Source organism: Mustelus asterias, chromosome 25, assembly GCF_964213995.1.
Source record: "Mustelus asterias chromosome 25, sMusAst1.hap1.1, whole genome shotgun sequence".
Taxonomy (NCBI): Eukaryota; Metazoa; Chordata; class Chondrichthyes; order Carcharhiniformes; family Triakidae; genus Mustelus; species Mustelus asterias.
In genome coordinates, this window is record NC_135825.1 from 17,882,976 (window position 1) to 17,900,367 (window position 17,392).

Below are 17,392 nucleotides of genomic sequence, written 5' to 3' on the forward strand. Positions count from 1 at the left end.
CTGTCTTGGAACATTAGAGTTGCCGGTCTCTGACTGGCCAGCAGCTCTTGGTGGGTGTGAAATAAATTACCAGGGAAATCCACTGTAGTGTGCGCAGTGAATGGATTCAAGTCACAATTAAACTTGTGCAGTGGGAGAGGAAATTGAGTGATTTGGTGAGAAGGTTTGAAGATCAGGTTGACTTATATAAAAGTGACAGGTTTATACAGCCCGGTGACTTTTCCACTTCCCAAACATGATTGTTTTCTCAGCCGTCAGCTCCTGGGATTTCTACCTCCCCTCCTGGAGATGTTAACAACTTCTCCTGTTCCTGTCTGTCATTCAGGTTTCTCTAAACATGGTTTTCAACCCAAATTAAAACATGCAAATTAATATTAATTGAGGAAAACTTTAAAGAGATGTAAATCCAAATTCCCTTCATTGTGGACAACTCTCTGGCAGGAACACTGAAGACAAACAATTTACTTTGAAGAGAAATGCAAAAGTTTCCCTGTGATCAAAAATAAAAACCCCCTTAGAAACCCCAGCAAATGTTTATTCCCATCAGGCCCAAGGATTCAGGAGTGTCTGTCATGTGTTTCTTATTTCAGTTTTGTCACTTTATTGTCTTTAATATTTCAAATAACTACAATCTTTTCATCACATCTTCGTCTCCTCCTAGTCAATGTTTTGGTCCTACTTACGAACGTCTGAACAAAAATTACGAAGCATTCATTTCTACCCAGAAAATATTGACCCTTGCCTGTGCACCCACCTGATTGATTCAGATCCTTTCGTGAAGGGATACCTCTCAGATTGGAAAGATTATGATATGTACAAGAGATTTAATGATTTGAAAAATAAGTAAGTGATATCATTCTCTCTGAACTACATTAGTTTCAAAATTCTGATCCATTTTGCAATTTATGGTTACTCTCACGTTAACATATTTAAAGAATTTTGCAACATGTCTGGAAGCTTCTGGTCCTGCCTGCAGTGGGACATTTGGAGGATGGGGAACTTAATTTGTTGGGAGTCCAAAAAATCAGCTTCCCAACAGAGTAGCAAGCTTTTGCAATGTGACGAAGCTACGCATTTAAGAAATGTATTTGTGTTGTGTTTCTTGTGACGGGACAGTTTTATTCTTCAGTTCTGACTACGGTGACAATTTCCAGCAAAGTGAAGCAGTCTCCAGCAACCCAAAAGGGTGCCAGTTGTTTCCAGAAAGCAGGGTTCTGTTCTAAAACTTGTGGAATTCTCCACAGTGCAGTGAGAGAGAGAAAGACTTGTGGTAATGTTAATGGAATGTTTACAAATTAAGTATTTATGGGAACTGTTGCCTAAAGGAGTGCTTCATGTGAGTAGAATCAAGTAGAAATCCTTTTCAATGAAATGTTCTGTGAGACTAATTTTAACTGTATAAATGTAATCTTGTGTGTGTACATTTTCTTTTCTTTTGTGAATAAATGTTTTAATTTACCATCCAAAATCTCCAACAGTGTTTCTGAATTTGGACAGTAGGTTGACTGTAGCACAATTCAAACTGGAGAATTCTGGAAGCATTTTGACAATATGGGCAGAATTTTACGAGGTTTTTTCTAATTGTCCAGCGAGTATGAAAATGGGAGAATTCCTGATTCTTTTTTGGGTTCCTTTTCACACCCACTCAGTGTTGAAAATATGGGCGAGACCATTTCAAGCCACTAGAGCCAGTGGGTGGGGGTTAATTCGCCAGACAGCCCGCAGCTCAGATCGGAGCCACAAGCTGCACATGCGCAGACAAAGCACAAAAAAAGCAGCTGTCCTCACAGAACACACCCGCGCCAGGTACAGGCTCCCCCTCCCCATCACAGCCATTGGGGACCCCCCAAAAATTACCAACCCTTTCCCCATACCCCTGGGACCCCCTTGTACATAGTCCATCATCACACACCCCGCCCTGATTAATGAGTGATATGGCCCTTTCTCTCCCCTGCCCCTGATCATCACAGGGGCACAAATCCCATCACCCTGTCCAATCAGCACACCTGCAAGTGCTGACTTGACTTCCTCTCCATGATAACAAGGCGAACTGCATTAAACTTGCTGGATGCACTGACGGGCACATGATTCACCCAAACTTCCTGCAGCATATCTGTCCTAACAAGGGAAAGCTCCATTAAAAACCCCAAAGTTGGACAGACAGGCAGGCAGTGCAAGAAGAAATGGCCTCCAGGAAGACAGTTCCCTGATTTTCAGGTGCAAATCTTGCCAGCTTGCTGGAGACGGTGGAGGGAAGGCTGGACATTCTCTTCCCCCCAGCAGGACACCGTCCCAGGGTAAGGGGTGAAAATGCAACCTGAGAGGTGGTGGCATCATGTGTTAGTGCCAGGGCACTGGCCAGGAGGATCAGAAAGCAGAAATTGAATGACCTAATACGGGCAGCAAGGGTGAGTGTTTAACTGCATCTAGCATCTTCCCCCTAAATGAGCCTCAGGTTCCCCACCCCCAGCACCATGTATGCTTTTAGCCCCTGACACCCGAGCAACTCCCTCTTTCCCCCCCCCCACAAGAGTGAGACAACCCGTGCCCTCTGAGGGCCATCCCCGATACTCTCCAGGAAACGTGCCATCAGGTTTTACATGGCTCATTCTGTTGGAGCTTTTGGAGCTCACTGCAGAAGTCCCATGGAGGGACTCAGGGGTCCACAGGAACCCCGAGGGCTGAGGAAAGGCTCGAATCCATGCCAGGGCCTTCCACCCAAGAGGCTGCAGCTGTGGCTAAACATTCTGACTCCCCCTTTCCTGACACCAGGGCATCCCAGGGGCAGCGGGATGAAGAGAGTGTCATGGATATGTCCCTGACACCTGAAAGCCAGCCAGGCCCTCAAGGTCCAAGCTCTTCAGAGGACGATCGCCAAAGGCATCACAGGCCATGGGGCACGGTGCACAACTGGCCATTTCCACCTCCAATGTACATCCTGGGGAGACACTGAGACGTAGTGGTAGGCCATGTCAAGTTAAGAAGTTGTAGCAGCACTAAGATGGCATGGGTGAGGGGCAACACTAGTTAGGTAGAATATTTAGGCACTTTAAAGTCTCACTTCCACATGTTTTTATATTAGCACTTATTTTGAAGGCACTTTTATTGGCACCCATAAATGCTATTTCACCCTACACCTGTGAATAATTTGTCTTTGAATAGACTCTAACAAGAATGTACTTGCCCCAACGGTTGCTAGAGAGACCCTGCACATTGACATCAGTGGGGGAGGCCCCTCAGCACACTGCTACTGTGAAAAACAAGGCACTCAGATAATTCACTGGCTATAGCAATTGGCATGCATTGGCAGCGATTACAACATTTGCCATGGCATCCCCAGAACCCAGGAGAGATTCCCTCCCTCACCGACCCCACCCAATCCAGGGCGCTGCATGGATATTTAGTGCTCCCTTACCCACCACACAGAGGTGGACCCAGGTGCTAGCATGCATGCGGAGCTCAGGTAAGAGTCAGATTAGTTTGCACCAGGGCACCATCACAATGCCTGCCACAGAAACTCGCTAACACGGAGTACCCAGGCCCACCACTCTGGTGTTACAAGGCTGCAGGAGATTACAGGCCTGCACGGGGTGAGGAGATGGAACCCACATGCAGCAATACAGGCCTCTAGTGACCAATGCGTGTGGTGATCAGGTCCTTTCTCGCTGCCCTCACGTGCCTGTTCCTTGCTGCCACCAGCCTTTTAGCGCCTGGATGGTGTTACTCGCCTTCGTCCCCCCTCCTCTTCTTCCTCCTCCTCTACCTCCTCCTGCCAGGCGGCCTCCTCCCCAGTGATGCCCAGCTGGTCGGCCTCCACGTTCTCCTCCTCTAAAAGGTCCCCTCGCTGCTGCATCAGATTGTGTAGGGCACAACATACCACCACAATGTGGGACAATATCAGGGGGCTATATTGGAGGCCCCGCCAGAGCGGTCTGGGAATCGTATTTTGAGGATCCCTATGCACTGCTCCACTATTGAACTGGTGCCATTTTGGCCAGTTACATCGGATCTCCGCCTCAGCCTCAGGCCTCCACAGAGGTGCCATCAGCCAAGTCCAAAGCAGGTACCCCATGTCCCCCACAAGCCATCCCTGCACCCTGGGTTCCTCCTCAAAAGCCTCCGGGACATTGGAGCTCCTCATGATAAAACTGTCATGCACTCTGCCGAAAATCTTTGGCACAGATATGCATGTTGTTCAGCTGATGGTCACACACCAATTGCACATTTATTGAATGGAAGCCTTTGCTGTTCATGAATCTGCCTCGATTTTTCATTGGAGCCTTGAGGGTGATGTGGGTACCATCTATAGCCCCCTACAAATTTGACATCTCCAAAATGGCTGTGAATCCTGAAGCCCAGGCTTCTTGCTTGGCCTGGTCGAGGTCAAATTTAATTGGACCTGGACCCAATCCAGATCAGCCCGGGTACACAGGGTGTTGAAGGAATTGAAGGAACAGTCTCCGAGACTGTATAGAGCTTCAACAAAAATGGCTTTATTCAACATGCATGAGGGAGAATACTGGAAGCTTGATTCTGACCTACTCTGCTAATCATGCATTCTTATATATTCTTAGACTTTTTTGCATTACAATGTGTTACATACAAGATTTCAATTAGATCATCATCTTGTTACTTTAAACTTGTTAAAATTCTGTTTTTATCACATTGTGCTGCACCATTATCTTGTGTGCTTTTATCTTTACTCATTCTTGTGTACATATCCTGTCAACCTTGTTGTAATATCAAAGCACTGCAGGTACGTTCTAGCATGCAAATTTCAACAGTGTGTGTCAATTGTCACCATCTCCCCGATAGTTGATTAGTTTCCCGGAGGCACAATGGATCCTATGCATCCTCTCTAGACATTGTGGGATCATGATAAGTGGTATTGATTCTTTATTGTTGCTGTAATCTCCAAAGGGTATATCACCTGGGGTATGACTGTCTAGTGCAGTCTGTGAGGTGGTTATTTGTAATTTGTCATGTGTCTACCTGCAGTGAGTTTGGATATTACAGCCAGGCTGCCTGTTTAACCCTTTCCATTCTTACCTATCTTGCTGCAGCCCAAGCTCCCTGGGAGCCCTACTACACAGGGCATCCTTAATATCCTTCACATTCTGGATGACTGTGGACAGATGATTGTGAAATGCCACAAAGGTCTCCACTGGTGGCCTGGAAGGACTCGGGGGTGGGGGGTGGGGGGGTAAAAGTTTAAGGTGGCCACACTTTCACAGCCACCGGGAGTAGGTAGTAGGTGCTCCCCCCCACCCCCCTCCCGCCCCACCACCCCCATGCCCTGAGGTGCCAGGTCCTGCAAAAAATGGCAATATTTCATTTCGGAGCCAGAGCTGTCAGCGGCACAACATATCCGACAGTTGCTTAAAGGACACATGTGTGCGGAACTGCTGGTGTCTCTGCTCCCTTCTTCTCCTGCTCCCCTCCCTCTCACCTCGGGTCAAATGGCGGCTACATTCTGCCTCCGGGGGCCGTCTCCCTCCACTCCTGGAATTGGTAAAGCCTGCGTTTCCTGCGCCCACAATTCATCCTCTTGCTCCTCCTCCTCAGCTCCAGCAGCAATGAAAAGAACAGCAAGGTCAATTGGCTGCTCGTCAAATCACACCCACTTTTATGACTTTTTCCTGCCACAAAATGGATGCAATGAGATCGTAAAATTCCGCCCTATCTCTTTTGCTTTCCTTCTTCTATAGTACCTGGGCTCAGTGTTGCTGTAGCCGCTTTAATCCGCTTTTCTAAAGCTGCATCATTGTAATTGCAACCTTCTCCAGCACAATTTTTATTCCCTCTCTTTATTGTTTTTTGTGCTGTTGCATTCTCTGTCCCTCATGATCCATTTGGACCATAGCCTTGTCACCCAACTTTTGCCACTGTGCTAACTTCAGGGTGCAATGTTCTACTCACCACAAGGTTTCCTTTTGCTTACCAGCTCTTTACCTGAGCAATATTAAACCTTTTCTGCACAGTCAGGATACTGCATTTACAACATTCTCTGAGGCGCGACCCGCTTGTGATCTTCTCAAAATGTCAAGGGTGGTCTCATGCCATGTAGCATAATCTCAGAGTGTTTTCCATGTCATACCTGTACTTGGTCTTGCTGACGGGATGTTTGACCACTGGGAACCATGTTTGGTTGATAAAATGATAAAAATAGACTGTCACAATGCATTAGGTAACATGGTCACTGTCTAATTACCATTTTAAATCTTGTGTCAAAAAAGCCTCTTCTATACAAATCACCATCAATTTGCCTTCTCCCTTCTGCAACATTCGCAAATGGTTACACAATCAGAGATTCGGGGTGGGATATTCTGGCCATGTTCGCCCCAGTACCGGAAAATCCCACCCGGCGTCAACAGACCTTTGCATGATCCGCCCCCCCTGCCCGCCCGCTACGATTCAACATGCTACAGGACGATTCCGTCTGAGAAATGCATTTAAAAAACAATTCCGGTCCAAGAATGCACCCCAGAAGCGATTGTTTTTGTGTCAGAAGCCAGGACATTCCTTTTGGAAATGAGATATATGAGTGAGTCTGGATTTCAACCAGTAATGTAACCCAACAGAGCAATGCAAAATAAATCTCAAATCAGGATTTATGTTTAAATAAACTTAGGTAAAAAATAGTTAATAAATTTCAAAATAACGAACAACATGGCAGAATAAAGGAGCACTGTTCTTGTGCAGAGAGTTAAGACGAATAATACTTTGTCGGTTTAACAAAATACTGATATTGAATTGTTTTGCAGTGAAGTTTAGAACAATCTTCTTAAGTGTTTAAAGAATCAGTACAGGCCAGAAAAAAAAGACCTAATTTCTGATAAGAGATCTATAGATTTGATGCTTTTTTCTATTTCAATCTTCCCATGATTAGATTTGTCATCATTGCAGCTGCAGAGGAAAAATTTCAGTGATGCTGTAGTTCCTTTTCTGCGGAAACATGGACTTGATGCGGGATCCTGACCTAGATGTATCCCGGATATCGGGGCAGTAAAAGAAAGGACAAATATCCTTTTACACTCTTAACCAAGGTAAAAGATCTAAGGCTATCATCTTTAATGTAACATCTACTAAAAACATTTAGAGGTGATCTGAAGCCAATAATGCATCTCCAATACCAGTAGCGGCCAAGCTTTCATGAAAATGACTACTGGACAAGCACTGAAAATGACTCGAACATATTTAGTTTAAGCAAGATCTCAGGGAAGTACACAATATCAGATACAATAAGCCCAATGCATATCCAATGATTGTTTCATAAGAGAGACAGAATGCCCATGAACGTAGACCGTCAGTTGGAGTTTGACTGCATGGATTATGTTCTGAAGGATGTTTATCATCTTTAACAATTACTCATCCTTTGTAGGAAATAATGGAGGCCTTTAAAGCTGAGGCACAGACTTCTGGGAAGGCCAGGCTCTTGCTCACAGATGCGGTGGCTGCTTATATACATTATGACCGTGTCGGACATGAGAAAGCTGAGGTTTCACAGTGAGTACAACTGAGAAAAAGATTGACATTTACAAGCATTGGGTAAAGTTCCTATTCTGTATCATTTATAGTATCGTAAGCAAACCTGTCAAGAACTCTCCTACCAAACTTTATATCCTCTCCTTGGGATTTTTTATATTGACCTGAAATGTCAGACAAGGCTTTGTTTTAAGAACTTATCTAAATGAAGGGCCCCTGACACTGCAACACTCCCTCAGTACTGAAGTGATGTGCTGGCAAAGTGTTTGAGGCTCAAACCCAACACCTTCCAACTAAGAGGAAGGTATTTTATTCTGAACTATTAATACACTTTTCTGTGCTGTTCAGAAAATACAGTCAATACTTAATTGTCACTTCAGAAGTTCAATGACAGGCGTCTAAGGACTTATAACAAACAATCATTTGCTCTTATAGACTTCCACTCTGCCCTCACTTCAGTGAGAACTCCCATACTACCATCACATGACCGTTACATGACCCACTCAATATATTTTATTCTTTCAGCATTTGTTGCCCATCCCTAACTTAAGAGTCGACCACACTGCTGTGGATCTGGAGTCCCATGTAGGCCAGCCCAGGTAAGGATACCAGATGTCCTTCCCTAAAGGACATTAGTGAACCAGATGAGTTTTTGCAGCAATTGACAATAGTTTCATGGTCATCATTATGTGGAGATGCCGTCATTGGACTGATGTGGGCACAGTAAGAAGTCTCACAGCACCAGGTTAAAGTCCAACAGTTTTATTTGTTATCACAAGCTTTCGGAGCACTGCTCCTTCATCAATTGAGTGGAGAGTTGGGTTCACAAACACGGCATATATAGACAGAGACTCAATTGCAAGATAACGGTTGGAATGCAAGTCTTGCTGTTGCACATCTCTCACACTCCTCAACCACCTCGTACACCAGCTCTACAGCAGACCCCGCAACCTAGAAACCAAGATAGAGTCCATATTCTCAACTTGCACTCAGCACACAGTAGACCTTCTGCGAGACACTGCCAAGCAGATGAGACAATGGAACTACGTCACCTACATGCACACCAAGAACAGAAAATTTGAGAAACTTGGCATCACCGCCAGCAGCAACCAAGCCTCCCCAGGTTCCACAGTAGAAAACAGTACCACTGCAGGGAAGCCCATTGTCAACTTGTCAGACTACACACTTCAACCAGACGAAATCTAAGTTCTCAGCTGATGGCTCAGTTTCTGCCCCACCACTAAAATGGACCCCATCAGTCTCGCGGCAGACCCAGAGGAAATCATCAGGTGAATGATTCTGCCACAAACCCCAAGAGGCCAACAGCCATCCCAATGAGACAGCCAATGAACCGAAACAGCCAACAGAGAAATCTGCGGAGCAGCAACCGAAGAGGAAAGAATCGAATTGGACCCCTCCAAAAGGCCGCTGCCCTAGACTTGACATGTATGCTCAAGTCTCAGGAAATGCGTTAATGCCAGGTTCATCAGCTGCACTCAAAAGACAGCCCCAAACGTCACCCAAGCACAATGTAATGCCATCGGCACTCTCAAGACCAACCGCAACATTGTCATCAAACCAGCAGACAAAGGAGGGGCCACCGTCATACTGAACAGAATGGATTACTGCAAAGAAGTGTTGGGACAACTGAACAATGAGGAACATTACAGGCAGTTACCCACAGATCTGACCAAAGAACATACCCATCAACTCAACAGACTGATCAAGACCTTTGATCCAGACCTCTAGAGCACCCTACATGCTCTCATCCCACATACTCCCCACTTTGGAAATCTCTACTGCCTCCCGAAGATACACAAGGCCAATACACCTGGCCATACCACTGTATCAGGGAATGGGACCCTGTGTGAGAACCTTTCTGGCTACATCGAGGGCATCCTGAAACCCATCATATAAGGAACTCCCAACTTCTGTCGCGACACTTTGGACTTCTTACAGAAACTCAGCATCCATGGAGCAGTTGAACCAGGAACACTCTTTGTCACGCTGGACATCTTGGCATTCTAACCAGCATCCCCCATGATGATGGCATTGCTGCAACAGCCTCAGTACTCAACACCAACAACCGCCAATCTCCAGACGCAATTTTACAATTCATCCGCTTCATCCTGGACCACAACGTCTTCACCTTCGACAACCAGACACACGGAACAGCCATGCGGGCCAAATTCTCACCTCAAAATGCCAACATTTTCCTACACAAGTTCGATCAAGACCTCTTCACTGCACAAGATCTTCAACTGACGTTATACACCAGAGACATCAATGACATTTTCTTCCTTTGGAATCACGGCAAAGAATCACTGAAACAACTACATGATGTCATCAACAAGTTCCATCCCATCATCAGACTCACCAGGGACTTCTCTCCAGAATTGGTTGCATTCTTAGACACACGCATCTCCATCAAGGGTGGTCACCTCAGCACTTCACTGTACCGCAAGCCCATGGATAACCTCGCGATGCTCCACTTCTCTAGCTTCCACCTTAAACACGTTAAAGAAGCCAAACCCTACAGACATGCCCCCTGTATATACAGGATCTGCTCAGATGAGGAGGAATGCAACAGACACCTACAGACGCTGAAAGACGCCCTCGTAAGAATGGGATATGGCATTTGACTCATCGATCGACAGTTCCGACATGCCACAGCAAAAAACCACACCGACTTCCTCAGAAGCCAAACACGGGACACAACCGACAGAGTACTCTTCATCGTCCTGTACTTCCCATGAGCGGAGAAACTACAACATCTTCTCCGGAGCCTTCAACATGTTATCGATGAAGACGAACATCTTGTCAAGGCCATCCCCACACCCCCATTACTTGCCTTCAAACAACCGCGCAACCTCAAACAGACCATTGTTCGCAGCAAACTATCCAGTCTTCAGGAGAACAGTGACCACGACACTACATAACCCTGCCACAGCAATCTCTGCAAGACATGCTGGATCATCGACATGGATGCTACCATCACATGTGAGAACACCATGCACCAGGTACACGGTGCGACTCGGCCAACGTTGTTTACCTGATACGCTGCAGGAAAGGATGGCCCGAGGCATGGTACATTGGCGAGACCATGCAGAAGCTACGACAACGGATTAACGGACACCGTGAGACAATCACCAGGCAGGAGTGTTCCTTTCCTGTTGGGGAACACTTCAGCAGTCACGGGCATTCAGCCTCTGATCTTCGGGTAAGCGTTCTCCAAGGTGCCTTCAAGACACGTGACAACGCAGAGTCGCAGAGCAGAAACTGATAGCCAGGTTCTGCATGCATGAGGACGGCCTCAACCGGGATCTTGGGTTCATTTCACACTATGTGTACTCCCCACCATTTGGCCTGGGCTTGCAAAATCCTACAAAGTGTCCTGGCTTGAGACAATTCACACCTCTTTAACCTGTGATTATTCTCCTCTCCACTCACATTGTCTGTACCTTTAAAGACTTGATTACCTGTTAAGACTCGCATTCCAACCATTATCTTGAAATTGAGTCTCTGGGCCCTATTTTACCATTGCCTCGGGCGCGAAAATGTGGTAAAGTCGGGTGAGAGGCCATTATCGCGATCCGCACCCGCATCTGTGCAGATTGCCACTTTACCGAAACCCGGGAATGGCGGTGATTCGATTCGCGCCCAAAACGGGCGCAACGATGATTTAAATGCATTTGCATGCATTTAAATTGAATTAATGAACTGCCCGCCCAACTTTATCAGCATTTCCCCCTTTACCACCGCGTTTGCCAATCCGGAAGCGCGCCTTAATGGACCTGTTAAATAAAAGTCTGAAACAGAAGCTCCAGCTTCTGAAGGGCGCATTCAATGTTTCCAACGGCTGTCTGACTCAGATCAGTGGTGGGGGGAGGAGGGAGGCGGGCCTGATCATTCTCTGGTTGGGAGGGGAGGAGGGGAGTGAGGCCAGATCGTTGTCTGGTTGAAGGGGGGGAGGAGGAGGAGGCGGGTCAGATGTATCTCTGCGGGGGAGGGGGGGGCGAGAGGGCCGACCATTGTCTGATGGTGGGGGGGGAGGGTTGATCATTGTCTGGTGGTGGGGGGGAGGGCTGATCGTTGTCTGGTGGTGGGAGGGAGGGCTGATCGTTGTCTGGTGGTGGGGGGTGAGGGCTGATCATTGTCTGGTGGTGGGGGGGAGGGCTGATCATTGTCTGGTGGGAAGGGAGGAGGAGGCAGGTCAGATGTTCCTCTGGAGGGGAAGGGGAGTGAGGCGAGACCATTCTCTGCGGGGGCACGGATGGATCTCTGGTGGGGGGTGGGGGCAGATTGATCGCTGGGGGGGCAAGGGGGTCCACTGCCACTCTGCGGGTGATCGGTGGGGAGGGGAGGGGGCAGGGGTGGCGATCAGTCTGGGTAGTGGGGGGGGGTGGATAAGGGGGACAGTGATGTGTGTGGGTAGTGGGGAGGTGGATAAGGGGGATAGTGATGTGTGTGGGTAGTTGGGGGGTGGATAAGGGGGACAGTGATGTGTGTGGGTAGTGGGGTGTGGATAAGAGGGACAGTGATGTGTGTGGGTAGTGGGGGGGTGAATAAGGGGGACAGTGATGTGTGTGTGCACCCTCGCTCCCAATGTTCGCTCTGGGGCCGCTTTCTCTGCTTTCTGCGGCTCGGGAGTGATCTGACACGGGCGCCCTTTTTCAAATTTTTTTCAAACTGCGCATGCGCAGTTCAGAGCTCCGATCGTTTCGGCCGTGCTAAGCCCCACCCACAGCACGAATGGGACTGGAGATGGCTGAGAGGATATGGGGGCACCTGAAAGCAGATTTCTAAGTCGGATCTGCATTATGCCCAGATTCGGCACTTAAAATGAAAATGGTAAAATCAGGCCCTCTGTCTATATATTCCGTGTTTGTGAACCCAACTCTCCACTCACCTGATGAAGGAGCAGCGCTTCGAAAGCTCATGATACCAAATAAACCTGTTGGACTTTAAACTGATGTTGTGAGACTTCTGACTATGGTCATCATTGATCTTTTTCATTCCAAATTTTTATTTAATTCAAATTTTAGCATTTGCCATGGTGGAATTTGAACCTGGGTCTCTGAGTTACTAGTCCATTTACAATACCACTACACCACTGCCTCCCAGCATCTTCCTTGTTTAAGTTGGGACAACGGGTGGTCCTGGGATGAAATAGTGTGCGCAAATAATAACTGCGTACAACCATTTCATAATAAACAGACTGAACAGGCTATCAATGCATAACTATTTATATCGGGTGGAACATGCATTTAGTTGTTGTAGATGGTGCATAGCCCATCACATCTCCTCCCCTCCTGCCCTTTTGTTGCTTGAAAGAAGCAAGACAAAGGCCAGTAGTAGGCTAGTTCATTCTGTAGTCCTGCAACCCGATTTTTGGAATGCAGTGTGGTTTGGACAAGCTGAGTGAGTGTAAAAATGCATGGCCGATGCAGTATAACTTGGATACTTATGAGGTTATCCACTTTAGCAGCAAAAACAGGAAGGCAGATTACTCTAAGAATGGCCATAAATTAGGAGAGGGTAATGTGCAATGAGACCTGGATGTTCTCCTACACCAGTCACTGAAGGCAATCATGCAGGTAGAGCAGACAGTAAAAATGCTATGTTGGACTTCATCGTGAGAGGATTTGAGCACAGGAGCAGGGCAGCAATTTTGCAGGACCTTAATGAGACCACATCTGGAATATTATGTGCATTTTTGGTCTCCTTATCTGAGGAAGATGTTCTTATTATAGAGGGAGTGCAACAAAGGCTTACCAGACTAGTTCCTGGGATGGCAGGACTGGAGTGTGAGGAGAGATTGATTCGGTTAGGAATATGTTCACTGGAGTTCAGAATAATGAGGGGAAAATCTCATAGAAATCTATAAAATTCTGACAGGACTACATGGTAGATGTAGAAAGGATATTCCTAATGGTGTAGGTGTCCATGACCAGTGGTCACAGTCTGAGGATATGGGGTAGACTGTTTAGGACTGAGATGAAGAGAAATCTCTTCACCCAGGGAGTAGTGAGCTTGTGGAGTTCACTGTCACAGAAAGCAGTTGAGATCAAAATATTGTGGGCACGATTTTCTTCAAAAAAAAGAAGTGCTCAACAGGCAGGAATATGGGAGCTCTTCCCATCTGTTTTTTGGGGCAAGCTGAATGGAATGAATTTACGACACTCTGTGCATCATAGAGTCCATCAGGGGATTTACGCCAATAGGGATGGGGTGGGGCCTAATCCCACTCGAGTGGCTGGCATCAGTCTACAGAGGGGGCCAGTGCGCATGCATTTCCCAGCATACAGGGAGATCGGTTAACAAGCGCTTCCCTTTCCATTTCCAGCCTCCTGATTGCTGGCCTTCCAATTGCCTCCCCCACCCTGATCTCAGATGGTTGGCCTCCAAGCACCAGCCTCACCAACAGCCCCAGCCCCCATGGAGAATTTAGCTGCCATCTTATCTCCAAACAACCCACGTCTGGCTCCACCCCATGAGGCCCTGCCCATTTGGCATTGCACCAATGGGCAGTGCTGGGTTGTCCAGACCACTGTTCCAGGTTGGCATTCCCCAAGGGGTATCAACTGCCCCCAAACTCCCAGATGTCCTCAACAACTCTGGTTCCACCAGCAAGGCCATCACGCCTAGTCCCCGCTGGTACCTCCAGCAGGCATGCTGCTCCCCGGCGTGAGGCTGATTACATCCAAACAAATGGACAGGGGCATCCAGCCAGTCACGGATCCTATTTTCCCACACACCCCCACGCAAAGGGCCAGGACAATCACGCCCTGCATGTTTTCAAGAATGGTAAAAACTGGACGGCAATTGTATAAACTGGGTGGAATGGGCAAGTTGGTCCGAAGGGCCTGTTTCAATGCTGTAAACGTCTATCACTCTATGGGCCCAATTTTACCATTTTGATTTGAAGTGCTGGGCGGACTTCAAACTGGAAGCATTTCAGATCCAACCTTTAGACCCATTCTCAGGCGCCCTCATACGCACTCTGCCTGCAAAAATATGAGCGATTCCGAAGCGCGCTGCAGAAGCCTGTGGGCAGATCTTAACGCACCCGAAACACTGAAGCTCCAATCGGCGCCTCCAACTGCACATTCACAGAAAGAAATGATAGAATGCTGCTCTCCTGCCACATCCCTCCCGGGCCAGATAATACCGCCCCCTGGCCCCCACAGACATTGCCCCACCCCCACAACATTCCTGACGCCCTTATCTTCCCACCCCTGCCACCCAAAACGATCGCAGCCCGCCCCCCTTCCCCCCACCGATCTCAGGCAGAGTGATCCACCCAGCAGCAACTTCCCACACCTCCCCCCCCCCCGCCCCCCCCACGCCCGCCCCCCGCACTGAACTCAGGCAGAGTGGCAGCGAAATCCCCTTCCCTCCCACCGATTTCAGGCAGAGACATCCACCCACCATCGTCCCCTCCACCCGACTGATCACAGCCAGAGTGGCAGCAGATCCCCCTTTCTCTCAACTGATCATAGGAAGAGTGGCAACGGGTTCCCCTTCCCCTCCACTGATCTCAGGCAGAGTGGCAGCAGATCCCCGTTTCCCTCCACTGATCATAGGAAGAGTAAAAAGTTTAACAACACCAGGTTAAAGTCCAACAGGTTTATTTGGTAGCAAAAGCCACACAAGCTTTCGGAGCCCCAAGCCCCTTCTTCAGGTGAGTGGGAATTCTGTTCACAAACAGGGCATATAAAGACACAAACTCAATTTACATGAATAATGGTTGGAATGCGAATACTTATGCTAATCAAGTCTTTAAGATACAAGCAATGTGAGTGGAGAGAGCATCAAGACAGGCTAAAGAAATGTGTATTGTCTCCAGACAGGACAGCCAGTGAAACTCTGCAGGTCCAGGCAAGCTGTGGGGATTACAAATAGTGTGACATGAACCCAATATCCCGGTTGAGGCCGTCCTCATGTGTGCGGAACTTGGCTATCAGTTTCTGCTCAGCGACTCTGCGCTGTCGTGTGTCCTGAAGGCCGCCTTGGAGAACGCTTACCCGAATATCAGAGGCCGAATGCCCGTGACCGCTGAAGTGCTCCCCAACAGGAAGAGAACAGTCTTGCCTGGTGATTGTCGAGCGGTGTTCATTCATCCGTTGTCGTAGCGTCTACATGGTTTCCCCAATGTACCATGCCTCGGGACATCCTTTCCTGCAATGTATCAGATAGACAACATTGGCCGAGTTGCAAGAGTATGTACCGTGTACCTGGTGGATGGTGTTCTCACATGAGATGATGGCATCTGTGTCGATGATCCGGCACATCTTGTAGAGGTTGCTGTGGCAGGGTTGTGTGGTGTCGTGGTCACTGTTCTCCTGAAGGCTGGGTAGTTTGCTGCGGACAATGGTCTGTTTGAGGTTGTGCGGTTGTTTGAAGGCAAGAAGTGGGGGTGTGGGGATGGCCTTGGCGAGATGTTCGTCTTCATCAATGATATGTTGAAGGCTCCGGACCGGTCCCCCTTCCCCCCCTCACCGATCACAGGCAGAGTGATCCACCCACCATCCTCCCTCCCCTTCCACTGATCACAGGCAGAGTGGCAGCGGACCCCTCTTCCCCTCCACTGATCTGAGGCAGAGTGGCAATGGAACCCTCTTCCCTCCCACCGCTCTCAGGAAGGGTAGCAGCAGAACCCCCTTCCTCCCCCCACCGATCTCAGGTAGAGTGATCCACCCACCATCCTCCCCCCCCTCCACTGATCACAGGCAGAGTGGCAGCAGACCCCCCTTTCCCTCCACTGATCTCAGGCAGAGTGGCAGCAGACCCCCCTTTCCCTCCACTGATCTCAGGCAGAGTGGCAGCAGACCCCCCTTTCCCTCCACTGATCTCAGGCAGAGTGGCAGCGGACCCTTCTTACCGCCCATTGATCTCAGGCAGAGTGGCAATGGACCTCCCCCCATGTCTGTAGCATGTCTGTTTCGCACTGATTCTGGATGGATGAACATGGCGGTAAAGGAGGAAGTGCCAGTAAAGTTGGGCGTGCAGCCCATTAAATCAATTTAAATTCATGCAAATACATTTAAATGGCCTTCGTGCACCTTTTAGGCGCAGTCCCGATCGTGGCCATTTTTGGACCTTGGTAAAGGGGGAGCCGGCGCCGAGGCAGATGCGGATTGCGCTCCTCACCTTATGCCTGTCTTCACCAAGTTTATGTGCCCGAAAACGGACGCAACTTGATCGTAAAATTGGGCCTTATGTCTCTGAGTTAGATATAGCTCTTGGAGCAAAGGGAATCAAAGAAAATGGGTGAAAAGCAGGATCAGGCTGTTGAGATGGATGATGACCCATGATCAAAATGGATGGTTTTGCAGACTCTTAGGGCCAAATAGCCTACAGCTGATCTTATTATTTAAATGGTGAAAAATTACAACATGCTACTGTGCAGAGGGACCTGGGGGTCCTTGTGCATGAATCGCAAAAACTCAGTTTGCAGGTGCAGCAGGTGATCAAGAAGGCAAATGGAATGTTGGCCTTTATCGCAAAGGGGATGGAGTATAAAAGCAGGGAGGTCTTGCTGCAATTGTAGAAGGTACTGGTGAGGCCGCAACTGAAGTACTGTGTGCAATTTTGGTCCCCTTATTTGCGGAAGGATATATTGGCCTTGGAGGGAGTACAGAGAAGGTTCACCAGGTTGATACCGGAGATGAGGGGGTTAGCTTATGAGGAGAGATTGAGTAGATTGGGCCTGTACTCGTTGGAGTTTAGAAGGCTGAGGGGAGATCTTATAGAGACATATAAGATAATGAAGGGGCTAGACAGGGTAGAGGCAGAGAGATTCTTTCCACTTAGAAAGGAAACAAGAACTAGAGGACACAGCCTCAAAATAAGGGGGAGTCAGTTTAGAACAGAGTTGAGGAGGAACTTCTTCTCTCAGAGGGTA

The 17,392-nt window shown here is 48.1% G+C and overlaps 2 protein-coding genes across 2 annotated transcripts in view; one reads left to right on the top strand and one right to left on the bottom strand.

The window, feature by feature from the left end:
- LOC144511721 (chitinase-3-like protein 1) overlaps positions 1-3,853 on the bottom strand; it is a 57,615-nt gene extending 53,762 nt beyond the window's left edge. The window contains exons 1-2 of the mRNA XM_078241945.1: positions 3,729-3,853; positions 2,021-2,118 (exon numbers count right to left, since the gene is read on the bottom strand). Coding sequence (XP_078098071.1) covers positions 2,021-2,118; positions 3,729-3,853 — 223 coding nt within the window. The remainder of the gene's footprint in view (positions 1-2,020; positions 2,119-3,728) is intronic.
- Positions 3,854-6,983: 3,130 nt separating this feature from the next.
- Positions 6,984-17,392, top strand: part of LOC144511722 (acidic mammalian chitinase-like) — a 31,742-nt gene continuing 21,333 nt past the window's right edge. Inside the window, exons 1-2 of the mRNA XM_078241946.1 lie at positions 6,984-7,046; positions 7,382-7,506. Of these exons, the coding sequence (XP_078098072.1) occupies positions 6,984-7,046; positions 7,382-7,506 (188 nt within the window). The remainder of the gene's footprint in view (positions 7,047-7,381; positions 7,507-17,392) is intronic.